The sequence below is a fragment of the Hydra viridissima genome, unplaced genomic scaffold (genome assembly GCF_058129835.1).
Source record: "Hydra viridissima isolate aposymbiotic clone 2 unplaced genomic scaffold, HvirCarnegie_v1 scaffold_12, whole genome shotgun sequence".
In the NCBI taxonomy this organism is placed as follows: domain Eukaryota; kingdom Metazoa; phylum Cnidaria; class Hydrozoa; order Anthoathecata; family Hydridae; genus Hydra; species Hydra viridissima.
This window is the reverse complement of record NW_028324311.1, coordinates 14,499,808-14,521,411: the sequence shown is the minus strand read 5'-3', so window position 1 is coordinate 14,521,411 and position 21,604 is coordinate 14,499,808. Positions and strand designations below refer to the sequence as shown.

At 29.0% G+C, this 21,604-nt stretch overlaps 2 protein-coding genes across 3 annotated transcripts; one reads left to right on the top strand and one right to left on the bottom strand.

Moving 5' to 3' along the window:
• Positions 1–378: 378 nt before the first annotated feature.
• On the top strand, positions 379–20,501 carry LOC149881445 (uncharacterized). Of its 2 annotated transcripts, XM_090069885.1 has the most exons (3): positions 388–504; positions 706–854; positions 19,639–20,501. In XM_090069885.1, the coding sequence occupies exon 3, from the start codon at positions 19,661–19,663 to the stop codon at positions 20,171–20,173; it is 513 nt and encodes a 170-aa protein (XP_089926011.1). In that variant the 5' UTR covers positions 388–504; positions 706–854; positions 19,639–19,660; the 3' UTR covers positions 20,174–20,501. The 2 variants fall into 2 exon arrangements, with proteins under 2 accessions (XP_089926010.1, XP_089926011.1); XM_090069884.1 differs by having other exon boundaries at positions 379–854.
• LOC149881446 (protein ZBED8-like) lies at positions 15,901–16,575 on the bottom strand. The gene has a single exon (XM_090067989.1). It carries the CDS (start codon positions 16,573–16,575, stop codon positions 15,901–15,903), a length of 675 nt encoding a protein of 224 aa, XP_089924115.1.
• Positions 20,502–21,604: the final 1,103 nt, after the last annotated feature.

The following is a 21,604-nucleotide window of genomic DNA, read 5'->3' as shown; positions in this document are numbered from 1 at the left end:
CAAGTTTTTAAAAAAATGTCCAAATATTTACGACATAAAAATGGTTAACGAAAGAATTAAAAAGCGAATCTAAATAATTCACAATATTCAATCAAAAGTTTTCATTATTTGAAGACCTTTTTTGTGAAACTTTAAAATGAAAATGTAATATCCTCACTTACCTTTAAAATTAAAAAATAAAAAGAAGGTTATACGTTACCTCCAGATTGACGCGCTGACTTTTGTCTTTCTTATTATACAATTGTATAAAAATGTGTCGTTTTCATATTTATTACAATGTGAATCTCCAGAACGTTTTGTTTGCTTTTAAAACGAAACAACTACTTTATTTGCTTTTTTAACAACAATCGAAAGTTTGATTTATTAATTTAACTAAATCTTATAATCATGCAAATGTTCTGATTTAAAAAAGAGCTACCTGGTTAAAGTTCATATATCAAGTTCATAAAAGTATTTGAGTAAAGTAATCGAGACGTAGAGAGAAGAAAAAAAACACGTGTTGATGTGAGTTGTTAATCACTTGCGGAAATTACATCTGCATATTCGTTACATTCGCCTTCTTGACGATAATGAAATGCTGTTTCTGCACAGAAATTTTTAATACAGTAGGGTTTTGGGAAACTGTAATCGTGTTCACTATTATTGATGAAAACAAATCAATATGAAGCTTTATTCATCCATTCTATGAGGCCTTTTTTTTTATAGTGGTTTAGTATATACGTGGTTTGTATAGTTGTTCCGTTTTAAAAGCAAACAAAACGTTCTGGAGATTCACATTGTAATACATATGAAAACGAAACATTTTTTAACAATAGTATAATAAGAAAGACAAAAGTCAGCGCGACAATCTGCAGGTAACGTTTAACCTTCTTTTTATTTTTTAAATTTTGAAGGTAAGTGAGGATATTACATTTTCATTTTAAAGTTTCACAAAAAAGGTTTTCAAATAATGAAAACTTTTGATTGAATATTGTAAATTATTTAGATTCGCTTTTTAATTCTTTCGTTAACCATTTTTATGCCGCAAATTTTTGGACATTTCTTTAAAAACTTGGGTTGGTTAGTAGATCTTTTAACACTAGTGATATACTAGTTTTCTAGGAAAAGTTAAACTTAACGTTGTTTCGTTTTCACTTTCAACTATGAAGTCTCCTCCTTGTTTTTCGTGAGTATCTCGCTTGCATACTTTCGTTATAAACAAAACTCAATGGATTTACCTACGTCATCATTGTTTGGTTTGGTATCTTACACAATTAAACCTACTTAAAAGAGAAAATTGCATTTTTCCATGTTTCGTTTTGCCGTTTCAAGCTTCGCAACAGCGAAAACAAAAAATCACTAAAGGAATTAATTTTAATTAAACGGTAATTTCTCTCAATCTTTTACGAAAACTGCTTTTAACAAACATTATCTTGGGTTCACTTTCCTACTATAGCTGTTTGATAAAGAACTCTAAGTTAACCTCTTCAGCATAAAAGCTATGGCATTTAGCATATTCTATCATATTCAACGATTAATGCTCGACAGTTTTTTGAAAACAACATTCTGACATAACTAGTGTAATGTAACCAACGTAAGCTTATAGTTTTAAACTCTTATATAATATTTACAGAAAGCAAAAAACAAGTTATAGTAAGAACACTTTGCTAATGAAACAGTTATGCCTAACTTTTCGATATTACACTGTAAGCTTAAATGATTAATTTAAAACCTTGTGACTTGAAAGAAAATGCTTGCTAAACTAAAAGTTTACTAATTTTGGTTGAATATTATCATTGGATTATTATTTGGCTTTATTCAAAATGATTTCATAACTTTAAATAAGTCCACTTACTTTACTAATAACCATATATAAAACCTAAGAAAGATAGAAAAATATCTTCATCTGGTTAAAAATTTGATAAACGGTAACATGAGCTTTAAAAGTTTATTATTGTAAATGTTTGGCATACTACTCACCGTTTGAATAATATTTCGTGGTAGAAAAAAAAAGAAGTCTATTAATCAAGATTAAGAAGCCAATTGATTAAACAAGAGCAGTGGAAAAACGAGAGACAGGTCATAGCCAGCCTGTCCTGGTTTCTCAACAAATCTTCTCAAATAGGTGAGGCGAGTATGCAATTCCCTCCATCTCCACCCACATGTCTTGTGGAACATGTCAAGACTCGGATCTCGCACGCATACAGTTAAAGAGATTTGGCTCAAAATCATTACGCAAAGCTTCAATACAAATTTATTTTTAAAAAATGGTCAAAACAAGAAAATTCAAAATGTGATTAAATCTAAAATCTAAAAGTTATAACAAAATAAGTAGCAAAAATTTATATTTAGATTGACCATCCATTAACCATAATTATTTCCATCTAGATATCTCACGCATACATGCCCATTTTTTTTTTCATTCAGATACCTCATGCATGCACACCAACTGGCCGTCTCACAGTTCTTTTAGATCTCGCATTCTCGACATTTTCTCACTACCTATATCTGCGTGGCAATTTCTCTATTTATGTAAGTTTAACCGCCTTAACTCCAAGAGATCTTTATTATATCCATTAGTTAAAAGAACCTGGATAACCAAGCCATTTTACTTATTATTATTGTTCACCTTTCTTTATAATTTTTTTTTTCTAAATACATTTGTTCTGTTTCTAGCAATTCTGCTTCGTAGGTTATTCCATTTCCTATTTAGCTGATATTGTTTTTAACTTAGGATATTAATTCCTTTGTATTTTAATAAGTAGATAGTGTTGATACTTCTTCAGTCCACCTAGTTGTAAAACCCTTTTCGAAAGTTGACTTTTTCTCGCTTATTCTTACTTTGTCACCAAATAAAAATTTAGCAGCTTTTGGTTTTGGTTTTTTTAATTTTTCATTTATCTGGGTCTAGTATTCTTTGCACCATATTTTCATTTTTCTTAATATCAACTTCAACATGAGTCATCTTAATCTAAGAGTGAATAGTATCAATGGATTGTTTAACTAGATCATTTAAAACGTTTATGTATGTAAATGTTAAATTGGTTGTAAAATATTTTGTCATTTTTTCTTTAACTTTACGATTCCATCTTTCTATTAAACTCATCTTTTCTTCCTTTCTTATTAGATACAATTCAGTCAATCGCGACCCAACTTGCCTTTCTAAATCTTTATTACAAAATACTTTACTTTTATCAACCCACACTTTAGTTTTTATTTATTAAATAACTTTTTAACTGCTTTTACAACTGTCTTATTTAACTTACTTTGAAACGTAATTAAACATCGATTTCTTAAGCGTTTCTCTTCACCATTAACCACTACTTTTCTTCAAACTAATATTCTTCTAACTTGTGTATGTAAATTCATTTATTAAGTATTTTGCATGAAATGATTCAAGTCTTTCATCAACCCTGTGCAAATCCATCTTTGTTCCCATTATCTATTCAGATATATATTTATCTAATTTTTCTTTAAATGGTTTTTCTAATATTTGTTAGATGCACTTTATTACGTTTGCTTTAATTTTATTTCTTTTTCCAAAACCAAAATTTTTTATGAGCTTAAAGAAATGTCTTTCAAACTCATCATTAGTTTGACACTTTCTTCAAATTTTTTGCATTTATTTAATTTATTTACTTTCATACTGTTTTAAATTAACATGATGAACAACAAAGTTAGTTTTATCACATAAATTAGGTACTAGTTTTTCAACCTCATTAACTTTTAATTTTTCAAGATCTAATTGGTAATCAATATGTAAGTAATGCAGCTCTTTTGGATATTCCAAGTATTCTCTATATATCAAGTATAGCTTTTTTGGATATTCCAAGTAAAGCAGCTCTTTTGGATATTCCAAGTCATTTTCTATCATCCACTTCAAGGTTTGCACATTGCTTTGAATTAAGACTATTTGCATCAATATATGTCATATAATTACACCAATATCAATATTTGTCAAAATGACTTTGGTATTTCTTGTTTATTATATCTATTTATTAATAGATTATGCAAATCTTTTAGATGCCACCTCTTATCCCTTTTTCAATCATTAATACTATATCAGGATCACTAAGCCATTCTAGTTCTAATTCAAGAACCCAAAAATATCTTCTCCATTGTCAACAAATTTCAGGGCGTCCGTCCTAGGATTATTTCTAAATTCATTACGCCATTGATTATGCGTTTAGTTAACAGTGATATTTTCTTGAAGCCGGCTTTTACGCTAACTGGTCTCAAGATTTGAAACAGCTCCAGTTTTCCGATATTCAAATTTTTCAAAAATATTTTTATCTCTGAGTAAGTCTGCCCGTTCTTATTTGTTTATATATGACCAAGATTTGATTTGGTTATCTCTATATATTTTTCAACCCCTCTTTCTTTACTATTTTTTTATATACTAAGCTTTTTTTTACTTCAGAGGTGAATACCAGGATAACTAACATCAAAATATGATACGTTATTTAGATCTTTCAGACAAAAAAGATTGCTTCAATCAGTATATATCTGATTTAAGCAAGCGTGTGAGCCCGTCTTAGATCAATACACTTGTCTAAATTTTTCACCAGCAGACTGACAGTTTACGAATCAATCACTAATAATAACAGCAAAAGTCTAAATATCTATTGGTGGGTTTGGTGAAAATTAACATTTGACAAGGAAGTTAGCAAAAGATGACATAGTTCTCTCAAAATGCTCACTTAAATCAAAAATTGAAATAAGGAAAAGCGAGTTAAAATCAGATGGTTTTTTATTTGGGTTTGATACAAGTTCATTCAAATTCAAAAAAAAAATTATTAAAACTTAAGGATCTTAATGACGCTAAGTAACCATATTAAAGTCAAAATTTTATTGTGTAAAATAAAAATAATAGCAGCTGGCCTTCTAGTTAAATTGAATGTTACGTAACTCTTAGTTATGCTTACATTATCAAAGGTAGCAGGCTTCTGAAACTAATTTTTATCATTATCTTAATTAATTTGAAACCCAGTCAAAGCTAATCTGGAATGATTATACAAAGCCTCCTAGTAAGTAAGATTATGCAGATAAATCCAGCCAATCATATTGCCAGATTCTATAAGCTTCTGGAATGTTACTTTAGATTCTATTGTTTTGAGAAGTTTAAACTTTTCCCAAAATGAGGATTTAACTTCTGTCATCCAGCAATATATCCTATCAAGTTCTACTTTTTCAGCAGAGTTACGTTGCTTCTAACAAAGACTTCATCATCTGATTTCCTTGTTAGATTAAGGATATGTTTAATACTATACACAACTTTATCATAATATTCACATAATTCAAAACTGTAACCTAAAGGTACTTTTAAACAAAATGTTCTTTTTAAAACTCGACTTTGAGTAATATAGGCTTATCGAACAGTAAAACAAGTATTACAGGCAAAAGTTAAAAAATGTTGATCCATCCTCATGCTATAGTTGATTCAATCCGGGAAACTTTGAAAAGCCATCAGTTTATTTCATTAAACCAAGCAAATTTGTACATTGACCAGTGTAATATCAAGAGGACTATATTGTTCATTAACTTTTTTCTGTTTCTCTTTTTTCATAAACTTTTACAATTTATATATCGTTTTAAACTCATTGTGCACAATGAATTGTGCACAATGGACCATATATAGTCATTCTTTCACGATGAACTTTTGACGCATGCGCAAGATACAATTCTTACGCTAGTTATAACAACCAGGATCATATATTGACGTAATATCTTGACCTCATTGCTGATACATGATGTTACTAAAAAGATATACCAAACCTTTGTTAGTAATAGTAGCATTATCAGCATTAGCATAATCTTCAACAATAGCTTTAGCTAATCTGCTTTCAAATGAGATAATTGTCGACTAGATGAGTATGCATAACATGCATTTAATTTTCAATGTTTATACATAAACAACCAGGGCTATATAGTTTTGTACTATTTTGTTGCTGGTGTATGAAATACTTATATGGCTCATTACTTTCATCTTTTAAAGGAATTTCAGTAAACTTAAAATGTTCATTTTTTTATGACATCAATGAAAACTTTTAAAATAATTACTATGTTAACCCTTAAATGCATAGTGTTGCAGAAATGCAACATTTATTTAACACATATAAAACGTTTTTAAGATAAGTGAATGGTTTTTAAGATAAGTAAATGGTTATAAGTGAATGGTTTTTGTGATTTAGTTTTAGTATAAATCTTGCTGCCATAAATGTCTTTATTACTTTTAGATCTGTTAAGCCTAGATAATCTTTATAAGTGTCTTCAATTCCTTTTATTCATAGGATAATTTCATATTGTGTCTATGAAAACTTAAATACTATGTCTATTAAAACTGTTTTTGAATCTGTAAACTTGTGCTCATCTGATGTTGCATTGTCAACATACTTTTTCCAAAAAACTTTTTGCTTTATTAACTCTTTTAACTATAAGTTTTTTAAATTGCTATTTTTATTTCCAGCATGATTTTTTGTATAGGTTGTTATTTTAGTGTCAAGACTTATGATGCTTTCTCTCTCAGTTTTGTACCACCGTCCATTGCAGCAGTCTTAAAAACATTTAGTTCTTTTTTACCAAATTTGTTAGCAGCATCTTTATTAGCATTTACAGATGCAGATGAAATTTGTTTTACTGTATTGTTTGTAAACAATTTGCTTTTGAACCCTTGCGTTCTGCTAATAATCATGTTTTATTATATTCTCTTTTTTTTTTGAAATGCACTTGCATCTAACACTTGCTGTTTCTTTAACTCATCACACGTTGAAACTACTTCATTCCTTAATCCTGAATTACCAGCTGTTTTGCTAGCCATTTGTAACCTTAGTCTGTTTTATAATGCATTTGGAAAGTTCAGTAAATTTATAGCAACATCTATACCAGTTGTTTTGTATTGATTTAAAATAGGATAAAGCATATTTTTCCATTCATGGTATTTTGCTTTTGCATTTCTAATATTGATATTAACTATGATATCAATATTATAAAAACTAGTTTTATAATCAACCCATGTAAACTTTTTAATCTTTTTCAGTATTTTGAATGCCAAAAGTTCTTTCAACTTTATTTGATGTATATTTGTTAAAAAATTCCTTGTTAAAGCACCAATTTCATCATCATTATTGACTTAAACTTTAAGAACTTAGTGAGCGAGTTGTCTTTGGTAAAGCGTGTAAGCTCACTTTTCTTTGTATTTGGTTTAGTTCGTACTTTTGTTAAAATTTATTCGCTTTTCTTTTGTTAATGATATTGTTTTGAACAGTTGTTGAGCATTTAAAACTGCTGATAATTTCCTTTATTGGAATCCACTGGTTGACCAATAGGTTCTGAGTTTCAATTATTAGTCTATACTGTTTGGTGCATTTTTCTATTACATTCTTTTCATTCAATTTTTCATTCACGAACATATTTTTAACACCTCGTTTAACTTTAATATATTATGAAGTCAACTGATCTATTTTTATAACATTTTCAATCTTAAGTTAAAACATTCTTTGTAGTAAAGATAATTGATTAAAACTTGTACCTTCGTTCAACACAGTTTTGTCTTTTATAACAGAGTTTTTTGTTAGTTTTTGTTTTTTGAAAACTTCTAACACTCTTTTTCATTTATCAATAGCTTCTTTTCACCCTATAATAATTGGTGACACTTTTGCATCTTCATCATTTTGATAATTCACTTAACGCATTAGCAAAATCTACTTGTTAAATAAAACCATAAATGAGGGCTTTGAAACAGTATGGTTTATAAAGCTTAGGTTTGCCTCTCCAATTGCTTATATATTTTATGTTTTTCAATCTTTCTCATCACCTAATCCTGTAGGTGAAAGATCTGAATTTGTATTGCAAATTCCATTTGAATTTCTATACCATCTTTTACAAAACTTTTTTCTAATGATTAATTCTGGTGCTAATGCATGTTGAATATGGTTTATTTGTTGTCATCTGTATCTAGACCCACAAAACAACATAATCTGTTTCTTAAGTCTCGATAAGTATGCTGTGGTGGTAGCACAAGGTAGACAAGGAAACAATCCCGCTAACTCCGGGTAAAGTTTGGATATATATTCCACTTCTTTTTTTTACTTTCTTTTTTTAAATATATCTTTAGCTTCTAAAATAAATTTTTAATATATCTGGTTTTGCTAGATTTTTAATACAGCTTTTCAAATTGTTGGTAGAAGGCTAACTACAAAATTCCTCTTCAAATTTTGTATTACATGTTAATTTTGTTCTGTTCCAAGAAATAATAACTCCTTTACTGTTCTCAAATGCGTTTTTAATTATTTTAACTTGTAAATTTGTTAGAACAAAAAAATCAGTAATATCAGATGGATTTTTGTTTTCTTTATAAACTTCGAAAAATACTTACTGTTCTATTAGATTTCATAGTGTCTGGTAAGGGGAACATTCATACGTTAGACCTTTGACATACTCGTTCAGATATGGAAAAGAATTCTTCAGATCTCTGTGAAACCTACTTATATATTTAATAAATTCATTTATAAAATCTAATTTTTGTCATGAACTATTTAAGTTGGAAGACCCTCTCAAACGTTTTTTTGATTTTCTTTACAAATTCATGATAAAAAACCGATTAAATTACTTCAAAATATTCCATCATGTTACAAGTTGTATATACAAATAATTTTGAAATTCATTTCTTCTTTAACGTCAATTTTACATGGATTTTAGAATCCTTTTAGTTTTGAAAAGTTTCCATCTTGATTAGTCAATTGTATGTCTATTACATTAATATTTTTATAATTTAATCACACATTGGAAAAGCTCTCAGATAGAGGGTTTAGGTTGAAGGTGAAGGTATCAGGATTTTTTCTTCACAGAACTATCAGGTGGATATAGTAGATTAACGCTAAACAAAAATTTAATCGTAGCCGTTTCTAAATTAGGAATTGGATAATTTTTTTATTTTTATTAGTGATAATATTTTTACAGTCATAACCTTCTTGTCTATGGTGCTACAGGTAGCTTAAATAAACCATATGGAGCAGAAGTAATCTTACAATTTAAAATTATAATGATAATGTATAAATATAGGTCTCGCGGAGCAGGCGGAACTTAGGGGTCTTCAGCCCCCTCACTTTTAAAAATCTTGGGGGCTTTGGTATTTCAAGTCCCCTCTCCCCTCCCCTTTAACTTTTAAGTCTGTTATTTCAGAATGTGTTATCTTGATATAAGCAAATGACGCCAAATGTTAAAAAAGATGATAAAGCAACAAAAAAGCACTGCAAAATAAATATTATTTTTAAATAATTCCAACTATATGTTAACAGTTTTGTTACCATTTAACAACATTTTAACCTATAAGGTTAAGATTATATTGAAGCGATTAAAATTATTTTAATAAAAGTTTAATAAAAATACTTTTATCACCATCCCCCCATATTGTTTCTTTCCGCCACCCCTGTATAAACGTATTATTTTTGTAAAATTTTGGAATCAAATTTTGATATTAAGTTCAAACAATAGCTACAAATATTTTTATTAGTTTAAAAATATACTATTATAGTTGTTTCATCAAAAATTCTCATATCTTTAAAATTAATTTTAAAAAAATAGGAAAAAAAAAAAAAGATTTAAAGACGTTTATGAGGAATTATAGAAGTTAATATATACACAAGTTCTTCATCTTAACCAACTTAAACTTTATACTCTCATTGAGCTGTATGTCTCAGCCATTCTTCTCAGTTTTATTTCATGACAAGGATTACTTTCAGAGACACTAAGCCTCTTGATAGTCTTATTAATGTTCTTGTGAACAGCTTCTAAGGTTTGTTCTGATGTCTGACCGAAAGACATCTGATGGCGGTCTAAATAATCATTCAAGTGATATTTAATGATATGGTACTTCCATTCGAGTTACATACTAATGTTAAACCTTTCTTCAACATAATTGTTCATGTAGTCTATGGAGTCTATGAAAACTAATTTTGTAACCAAAAGACGAATCTAATGTCATTCCAAAACAACTCTCAGTCACTAAAAATAAAATTATACATCTTATTAAGATCCTTAAGTATGTTAGTAAGATTGTATTTATTAATATTTACCTGCTTTAAATTTTCTTAGTGTGTTAATACACTATTGGTACTTCAGCAGCGTTTCAGTTATCCTCTCATCTCATGACATTAGAACTTTTTGACAATTGGGTCTATCTAGTCCTCCACCATTGCAGCCATGCTGAGTAACTGTTTTCTTTTTTCTAAGAACTTAGTTAAAGTCTTATCTGAAAATAGTACTCTGGACACCTGTGTCCAGAGTACTGTTTTCTTAACTTAAAACTTTAACTAAGTTTAGTATATATAATTCTAAAAAATATAGGGGCTACTGCAGTTTCTCCACCCCCATTTTTTTTATTTTTGATTATGATAGAGAATTTTATGCTGATTCAGAAAAATATAAAAACATGGACCTGAAAATCAACGGAAAGTGCTCTATTTCGAAGTCAAAGTTAAAAAAAATCCCACTAAAAACCCTAATATTCGCCATTTTGAGAATATTAAGTTAATGATTTTTTAGCTGACAAAAGCAATAAATTTATAGCATGGTTTTTACATTAAAAAAAAGTCGTTAAAGTATAATTATCTCGCGCAATTTTTTGTGGCAATGAAAATAGCCGTTTTTTGATTTATTAGAGAATAAACTATATTGCAAGTAATGTACTTTTGTAATGAATTTTAAAAAAGAATTCAACAGTTTTGTTTCTTAAAAGAAGAACTTTTGAAACTTAGTTCATAGTTGTTTTATCACATGTAAAATTTAGAAAATGTCATCTTTAAACCGTTTTTTTTAATAAAAAAAACCAGCATACAATACAATAATAACTATTCATCAATTTGTCTACATTCCCACATTCTACGTTCACCTTTTATTTGAAATCTTCCATTAATTTCATTTTGTTTATTACACTTTCGTTATAACACTTTAAAATAGTAATGCAAAGGCTGATGGAAACCAGGTCTTTTTATTGCGCAATGTAGCGGTAATTAACTTTCGTTAACAACGAAAGCGTTTTGAAAAAAAAAAGGCGAGTATTAGGGTTTTTAGTGGGATTATTTTCAACTTTGACTTCGAAATAGAGCACTTTCCATTGATTTTCAGGTCCACGTTTTTATATTTTTCTGAATCAGCATAAAATTCTCTATCATAATCAAAAATAAAAAAAAGGGGGGGGGGGGGGAGAAACTGCAGTAGCGCCTATAACATATATAAAAATTATATAACATATATAATTCTAAAAAATAAATGCATTCTCATTAAATTTTAAAATTTATAAGGCTATCTGTAGTGCCAAAGACAACAAAGTTTCGGTACATAACTACTTACTATTAAAAAAAAAAAAAAAAACGTGAAATTTCAATTTAGGAGCGGATAAAATTTTAATTTTTGGCTAGGGTTATTTGAGTATGTCTTTCTGATATTTCTGTTAAAAAAAACTCCAGGTACCTTTACATTTAACCTGAACCCTCTATCTCGGAGCAGTGTAATGGGAACACTCATACATTAGACCTTTGACATACTCGTTCAGATATGTAAAAGAATCATTCTGATCTCTGTTAGATCTACTGATATATTTAGTAAATTCATTTATAAAATCTAATTTTTGTCATGAACTGTTTAAGTAGGAAGACTCTCTCAAACGTTTTTTTGGATTACTTTACAAGTTCATGATAAAAAACGGTTTAAATTACTTCAGAATAATCCATCATTTCACAAGTTGTATATACTAATAATTTTGAAATTCATTTCTTCTATAACATCAACTTTACATGTATTTTAGAATCCTTTTAGGCTTGAAATGTTTTCACCTAGATTAGTCAGTCATATGTCTATTCCATTAATATTTTTATAACTTAATCACATATTGGAAAAGTTGAAAAAACAATATGTTTGCATGAGATATCAGAAAAACAAAAACAGAACGTTGTTTTTTTTATCTTAACATTAACATTTTAAAATTTTGTTCATTTTGTAATTAAAATAATTTTTTACACACTCTTGCCTAAGTGAACTATTTTGCGGAGAACTAACTTATAACCATAGTGCAGATCTGATATCTCAGGAAAATATATGGAAGTTTGTCTAGAAGCCAACCTTGTAACTTCATATTATATGCTATTTTTTTTTTTTAGAAATAGCAACAGTAACTCCAGAACTTTTGACATCTTTTAAATTGTCTTCCACGTACTGACTATTTTTTGAGAGTTTTTACTTTAGTCCAATAATAGAGTAAAGTTTTACACAACTTTCAGTTCTCTTCGTACTTCTTAAAAATAAATGTAACGGAGAATTTTTCTCCTCTCAGATTTAAAAAAATTCCAACTTGATGAGTCCAAATCTTATACCTATTCCTTTTATCACATTGGAAAACCGGAAGAAAAACCAAGATTGACGGAGTTTAAAAAACTTAATTTCTATTTTTAAGTTAAGGAAGAATGAATAACATCAGATATTTCATCATCTTTATAAAATCCTAAAATGGTATCTACATGAACTTGAATATTATGTGCTCTTATTAACAGAAACTTCTTACGCTTGATACAATTGTGTTTATATGTTATTGTTAAATCCTAAAACTGATAAAATGGATCTGGTGTCTGTGAAATCTATTTGTCGTAAACTTGTGAAAACTAACTCTTTAGTAATCGATGAAATTCTTACATATCGTTTGTCTCGGAAGTTTGAAATAATTCTGCGCAAGGTTGACACAATCAACACTTCTATTTCCACGAGTATAAAAAGCTTGTTCTGCTTCTGTAATAACACCTTGTCATATATGACAAGATTTTTATTTCCTGATGACAATTTTCGAGGATCGGAAACGTCTACTCCTGGCTAAAAAACGGCGTTCAATGCTCCATTGCTGTTTAATCTCTATACCTGTTGCCTTAATAAGTGAAGACACAGGTATGAGTGAAGACACAGGTAAAAGTTCTAAATATAGTCTCCTTGGAAATTTCACTTCAAACGCTCTTTTAACATTCAATTTTCAAAAACCATAATTTTAATGCAATCCTGAGTAAATTAGCAGATTAATTAGCAGTGGTGTTTGCCATATCCAGATTTATGGGTAGAAACAAATAGATTTCACAGACACCAGATCCATTTCATCAGTTTTAGGATTTAACAATAACATATAAACACAATTGTATCAAGCGTAAGACCCAAAATATGAAATGCTCTAGTTCTTGAACGTGTAAAATATAGTTGACCATGAGAGAAACACGGTTTTTTTAGATATACCCCAACTCTATCATATGTTTGACTTTGACTTTTATTAATTGTCATTGAATAAGCCAATCTGACAGGAAACTGACGACGTTTAAGAACAAAAGATAAATTAGAATCTGATGGAGCCAACTGAATTCGAGGAACAAAAACCCTTTTACCACCAGAAACACCTGTCAAAACCTCTGCATCAATATAATTATTTTGAAGAGCACAAACTTTCATTAAGGTTATCAGTATCAATTTGATCAGCACTTAAATAGGTTTTGACCTCACCCGGTAGACATTCAAGCACTTCTTCATTGATTGATAATGAATCAACATTAGTTGGTGTTAAAATCACGTGTTTAGATTAATCATTTTGATTAGCATCTTCAAAAATCTTTTCAACAATTGATTCATTTTCTCTAATAATGCACTGATTTGGTATTTCAATGCATCCTTAAAAGGATCCTCCTCTTTGACTGGTATTGTTCCATTCCCAAGATTTAGTAGCCATTGGGAAAATTCACCTTCCCCATCTTGCACTCTCATATTTTCAGTTAATGCAAACTTCTGCACCCATTGCCAATGCAAAGAACATTTTATACACAATTCTATTATCTCAGTTGGTTGTTATCTTTTCACAACAGGCAGAATTTGTCTAAAGTCACCACCAAAAAGAATGGGTTTTTCCTCCGAACGGAAACTTGTTGCAAATATCTTTTAACAACCTATCAATTGCATTTAAGGCATGTTTAGGTATCATGGATGTTTCATCAAGCAAAAACAAACTAACTTGTCTTAAAAAATGCCCGTGAAAAGAGATGAGTTACATTCCATTTGCTATTATCCAATATTGGAACAGGAAGTTTGAATAAGCCATGCAATGTAGATCCATTTGTAAGAAGAGTTGCTGCTATGCCGGTCCATGCAGCTGTAGCAGATTTAAAGCCCCTACTAATGTTTTCAGCAATAAAATAATTGTAAGTAAAGGTTTTTCCACTACCAGCTGGTCCATCCATGAAAAACAATCTAGAGTGTTGATTTTCTACAATTCGTTGCTCATTCAGTGCAGCAAGGATAGGATTACATACATTTCATTGATTGACATTAAGCAACAGTCTCATTCGATTGGCTTTGTCAATAGATTGTTGAACATTTTCATAAAAATTTTCTAAATTTAAGCATATAAGCTCATCAATAACAGGCAGAATGTAATCAGCCAGCGTTTCACCACTTTGATTAACAATCTTTTTAACTTGATAAAGAGTAGCTTATTCAGCTATTAGAAGTGGGACTGAACAGTGAATGAAATCTTCCATCATAAAAAATTTGAATGTATTTCGGGGATGTAAAGGATTGTCAGGTTCAAAAAAGGTCAAAATAATTGTAACATCTGTCTAACTTGCTTTGGCATACGTGTTAAAACTGCCTCAGAAAGAGTATTCTGCCAGTCAGTGTCATCTTGCAACAAACCTTTCAAAACAAATGCTTCACAAAATCATTAACAGTATGCACATCCTCCCAAGATGTTGCTCCTTTTGCTTGTAAAAGTAACAGTCTAAGAAAAAACAATTCTCCATTTGGATTAACTTTATACATTCTTACTATCACCTTGTTACCACCCCTTTGTCTAACCTTCCATTTACAATGTTTATCATCAAATATAAAGTAATAAGGAATGTCTACATACAAATAGCAATGTGCTCTTTCATTTTCAGTATTCAACTTACACCATGCCCTTAGGTGCGTATCACGTTGAGCTGCACGATCTAAAGCCATTTGTTCTGTTCCTTCTCTAAAATACACTAATTGATTTTCAGGTAGATGTTTACCAAGTCACACTTTAAAAACACAGAAACAACATAATATAAACATGTGTACCAACTATAAACACAATAAATGTGTTTAAATATGTATATAAGGTTAAATACATACCTTATATACATATTTAAACACATTTTTAAAACAATTATATAACACATATTAACACATACACAAACAATAACAAAACACTTTATAGCACTTTTTACCACATACACATACATATCAAAAAGCATATATGCAAACAATAAACGTGTGCAAACAAAAATTTTAAAAATGACGCAAGAAAATTAAAAAGATACAAAATATATATTTACAAACAATACTCTTTACCTTCTTTTTTTTTTTCATAAGATTTGTAATCCTCATAACAAAATTTAACATTTACATTATATAACATGTGACATGCCATATCAGTGTTGGCGCAAAATTTTAATTTATTTTAATAATTTTTCTAAAAAAGAACAAAAATAGTTATTAGCATCACAGAAATTTCAAAGTAGTAATAACCATATTATGGAAAAAGCATTAGTATAACTATAAATAACATCCATACCCCTACTTTCTTTCTAAAAAAAAAATTGCTATAAATTAAGTAACAGAGCGACCATAACCCGTATTAAGGGTTGCTTTTGCTAGTATAAACAAAAGTCCTAAAAGAAAAACTCAAACAAACAAAATATAAATGGTTTAAAATAGGGGTTCTCAACCTTTTTTTGTCCAGCGCGCCTTTTAAGATTTAACAGAAAACAGTGACCCCCTAGCAAGTATTGAATATATTTTCCCAAAAAAAATTAAAAGTACTGATTTTTAATTTAAAAAAATTATAATTTATTTTATTTATACATTAGGTTAGTGCGGTAGTTAATGTTGCTTTTTAGCACACAGTTTTTCTATTCTTGGTTTTATCTTTGATTGTGCTAGACTCATATCATAATCAATATTCAACACACTTCTTTGTTTTATCTTTAACTTAAGCATTGTGGAAAATCTACATTCACACCTGTAAGTTGATGCAAATGGCAATAGCACTGGCATTACCATTTCAGATAACATTCTGTAACTGGCACTATTTTTTGACCAGAATGCAACTAAGTTCTCCTTTTCGATCATCAATCTTGCAGATGCATCTTCCTGTAACTGCATTAACTGTGTCTGTGCAGCATATTTTTTATCTGGAATGCATGTCACAGGAGCATTCAATGGATCTTTGACCAATATTGCTATTTCATTTGACAGCTCTGGAAAATGGTTATTGAATTCAGATGCCAACTGCTTCAAATGTTCAGTAATCATTTCTTTAATTTCTGAAGATAGCATCAAATAACCATTGTCCAATATATCTAAACATTTTGAAAACATTGCAACATTTTCTAACTTTACCTTTCTGTGCCAATTGGCCAACTTTCTGATAAAAGCTTTAATTGTGTCTCTAAAATCAATGATATTGGTTTCTCTGCCCTGTAGTTGCAAGGATGATTCAGTTAAGAAAATGTCAGTTAAATATCCAAGTTTCCGGTCAAAATAATAAGCACTCATGACATTCAACACCAGACCAATCAGTAAAGAAACAAAGTCATGTGATGTGTACGCTTCTTATTACTGATTGATCTGGCTTTCACAATAATCTTAAGTTCAACACTTTATTTTAGGTAATAATATTATTATAAACTATACTGCATATTTCAAAAATTATATCAAATGCAAGAAGTAAATGACCCCCTTATGGATAAAATGGAATACTTTCATGACCCCCCTAGAAAAGCTATATGACCCTCTTGGAGTCACGACCCCCAGGTTGAGAACCCCTGGTTTAAAAAATTAAAATCCTTTCTACTTTAAATTCTTTGTACTTTATCTAATAAAAATGTATATATAACTATTTTATATACTTAATTCAATTATAATATGATCTTAACGATGATTATTTAACTTAATATGATTCTTTATGTAATATATCAAAACTAATAATTAAATTCCAAAAGGAAAGAAGTTTTAACTCGCTTAAGAGATCTTTCTCCAATGGCCGCGTGCATTTAGAGAACGCGCTTTTTCAAAGCCTAGTAACTAATGACGAAACGACGTTAAACATTAAACGTTTATCATGTAGTAAACAGCGCTAAAGACAAAAAATCAAATTGAGATAAATCAAACTGTATATATGGCAAAATAATTTGTACTGGCTTTTAGATTATTGATTTTTAATAAAACTACCTATTAACCATTTTTAACAATAGACACCAACATGAAGATAAGTCAAATGTCTACTAACTCAAAAGATAACAAAAAAACATAACAGCAACAACACAACAATAGCGCACACCATAAGTTAATATAATATATGCATATAATAACTTAAGTATGATAACATTCAAATATAACAAAACATAAGTAACAACATTACGCAAAATTTTATTAAAATACATTATGTATTTTTAGAATATTCTTTAATAATAAAGGCTTGAAAACAGCTAGACCTAAAGCAGTAACAGTTTGACTCTAAACATCATTGTGTAACCCTCTGTTAAAAGTACATCACTTAGCTGGCAAAGTTGACAAATCTTGCTCAACACGTTTACCAAGTCACAGCACTTTGAAAACACGGAAACAACATAATATAAACATATGTACCAACTATAAACACAATAAATGTGTTTAAATATGTATATAAGGTTAAATATATATACCTCATATACATATTTAAACACATTTTTAAAAAAATTATAACACATATCAACATATACACAAACAATAAAAAAACACTTTACATTATTATAAAAACACATTGATAAAACAGCTATAAGTGTTCAAATAAAAGTTTTAAAAATGATGCCAGAAAATTAAAAAGATACAAAATATATATAACAATATATATAACAATATATATAACAGTATATATATATATATTTATATAACAATATATATATATATATATATATAACAATATATATAACAATATATATATATATATATATATATATATATATATATATATATATATATATATATATATATATAACAATACTCTTTACCTTCTTTTTTTTTTTTTTCATAAGAACTGTAATCCTCACAACAAAATTTAACCTTTACATACAATAACATGTGACATGCCATGTCAGTGTTGGCACAAAATTTAAATTTATTTTCTAAATTTTCTAAAAAAGAACATTAATAGTTAATAGCATCACAGAAATTTCATAGTAGTAATTATTTAAAAGTAGTAATAGCCATTTTATGGAAATAGCATTAGTATAACTTTAAATAACATCCATACCCTTATATTCCTTCTAAAAAATAAAATAACAAAAATAATACTGCTATAAGAAAAGCTAAAACAAACAAAATATAAACGATTTAAAAAATTAAAATTCTTTCTACTTTTTCTGATAAAAATCTAACTCGCTTAAGAGATTTTTAACTCGCTTAAGAGATTTTTCTTCAATGGCCGCGTGCATTGAGAGAACGCGCTTTCTCAAAGCCTAGTAACTAATGACGAAACGACGTTAAACGTTTCTGCACTAATTATATTAAGATAATAGATTGACAACAAATCATTAGGGATTTTGTACTAGATTTTTAGTAGATTGAAATAGAATTACAACTTATAATATTGTTTCAATGAAATTTTTATTGAATTAAGCGTAAAAGAAAAAAGTTAAATTACTCCTTAGATCTAAAAATTTCATTCAAAAAATCTCCATTCTGTTTTACTATGCTCACATACACAAGCACCACCAAATGGTTCACATACCCATCTTAAAATACCATGCTCATATACACCAGCACATTTACATTCTTTACAATTATTTTTAGATTTAAAGTCATACAAAACCCATCTGTATCACCAGCTTTCTGGTGACACAGATGGGTTTTATTTTATATATATTGCGCATTTCTCCCATGCTAACAATTATTTGTTTATCTCAAATAAGAATGTTACATGATTTTGATTGGTTAATGTTAGCAGTTTACTCTTAAATCACTTATTCCATTTCCATCTTGTACAAATTTTTTTTTCCAGTAATATAGAACAATAAATTTAACCTAATTTGAAAACTTTTTGAAATTTTTAGAAAAGTTGTCGAGCATGCGAAATCTAAAGCATCTGCGAGACAACATCTTGACAAGAAAGCATGACTTATTTAAGTAAAAAACCTAGACATCCATCCACAATATATCTAGGTGGAAACGTTGATGGTTAATGGATGGTCAATTTAAATAAAACATTTTATGACTATTTTTGTTATATTTTTGACTTTTTAGATTTGATTAAACTTAGGTATTCATGATTTGAACATGTTTTATAGTAGCTTTGTACATGGGATTGGCTCAATGGTTCTTAGCCAAATCTCTGTAGTTGTTAGCATGCGAGATCAGAATTTTGATTTACTCAACGCATTTGAGTGGAGATATATAGTTGTGCGAGCTTGCTTGCTGGGTCGACATTTCGCTCGTTTTGCTCATTAGTGGTAAAAAATGAAGAGTGACTGGCTGAGTCAATTCTCTCATTTTTCCACTACTTATATGTAATTCTACTGTGTAAAATCTAACTTTGTGTTCATTGTGCTTTATTTCAAATACATTTTTCTTTTGATACTTTAGTTTGACGATTACTTTGGCATCTATGATAATGTTAAAGGTAATCTTGGGAATGTTGATGATGACGGTGATGGTAGCAGGTGTAGGCAAATTGAGGATTAATGAAGATGATTTTAATTTATTTTATAAAGCAATCATTAAATTGACACGGTGCTGGTGGAATAGCGGTACCGATTCCACTAAGTGCGAAAAATATAAGCAAAAGGCATTAAGCACTGCTTCCGGTGTGGCATGTGCAATTATCGGTGCTCAAATTGGGTCATTATTTGGTCCTATTGGAACTGCTGTTGGTGGTTTTGTTGTTCATAATCTTTGTTCCTCGGTTATGGAAGGTGTATTTAGTTCGGGGAGAGAAGAAGGATTAGATGCTGCATACAAATTTTTTGGGCTAAACCGCTTTGCTTCAAGACATGAAATCAAAGTAAGGTTTGCTATGCTGTTAGATAAACATAATCCAGAAAACGGTGGCACACAAGAAAAATACGAGGCTGTTAAATTTTACTATATTGTTATAAAAGTGTCAAGAGGAGAATTATAACACGTTAAACATTCCACAAGACAAACTAAGTTTCAATTTGTTTTCAAGTTAACAGAAGTTTAAAAAGAAAAAAAAAGACTATATATATGCAAGTGACTCTCTTATATTCAATCAATTAATACTTTCTCAAGACACCAACAACAACTTTTGTCTTTCAACTGTAAATATTGTGCTTGTTTACTTCACAAACTCTTTTCAAATGGTTTTTATTTAAAGTTATCGAATGAACAAAATTTACTATCATTTAGATGAAGTTTTTTAAATACGTTAAAGTAAATCAAAATTTTCTATTCCACGCAAAAGTTAATCATCCTTCATAAACTTTTAAAGTTTTTTTTAATTGTATTAGTTGCAAAAAATAGTACAGAATTAAGGTAAAAAAGTTCTGATGTAAACCTTTCTTAAATTTTTTAAACTAAACAAATTTATTTTCAAAAAACAGCTAAGTTTTTAGTGTCGTGTAAATTTTTTTTATGTTTCAAAGTTACAATTGGAGAGTTTACCTTTTATAGTCAAGATATTTAAAATTCTCGATATATCTACAATTCAATCGAGGTACTATTAGAATATTTTCAAAAAAATTAGGTTTTTTGGATTCCTTTATCAGCATAAGCAAACCTTTCGAGGATGTTATTAGACAAACGTAATTGCATTTAGCATTACAGATAAAAGGCAGCAAATGAATTTTTTTAAAAAGATGGTCCTAATACAAACTACATAAATACGCTTAAATATTTAAATCAGAGGGTGTCCGATCATATTAGGGTAATCTGGCTTCGATCAAGAATCTTTAGCAAAAAATTATTCCTTAGATTCAATGAGAAATATATTATTGTTAAGTATTATTAAGAATTATTGTTTAAATATATTAAGTATTATTGTTTTTTAGACCATTTTGTTGTTTGAAATGTGACATAATAAACCTTACACTTCCTAAGATAAGTATTCAAACAATTTTTATTGTGAAAAATATACTTTGGTTAATTATTTTAGAAAAAAACTCCAGGTGGCGCAGAAAAATTGGTTTTTCGGCGCCATCATCACATATTCGCAAACAATTCTAAGTGTCATTTTGAGTGTCAAATTTCACCTATCCAAAAACTTGGCAACCTTGAACCAAATTGCTTTATTCTAAATGGCTCTCCTCATTTCAAATGGTTACAAAGGCAATTGCAGTTGCTATATAGTGTAAAGTAAAAATGTACTTCAAAAAACCAAAATCGGTTTTTCTGGCTGAACCCAAAATTGAAACCTACTTCGATTATTTGAAAAAACATAATAAACCGGTTTTTCAAAAATCCCAAATATTTTGTTTTTCAAAAATCTCAAATAAGTTTTTCAACAAGCCAATATTTACTTTTTGATAAACCCGACAACCGGTTACCTAATACCCCAATTGTAGTTGTTACTATATATCCCATTTGAAGAATG

Excerpts from the sequence above, each read along its gene's own strand:
- LOC149881446 (XM_090067989.1), bottom strand. The coding sequence starts at position 16,575 with ATGAGTGCTTATTATTTTGACCGGAAACTTGGATATTTAACTGACATT.
- LOC149881445 (XM_090069884.1), top strand. The coding sequence starts at position 19,661 with ATGATAATGTTAAAGGTAATCTTGGGAATGTTGATGATGACGGTGATG.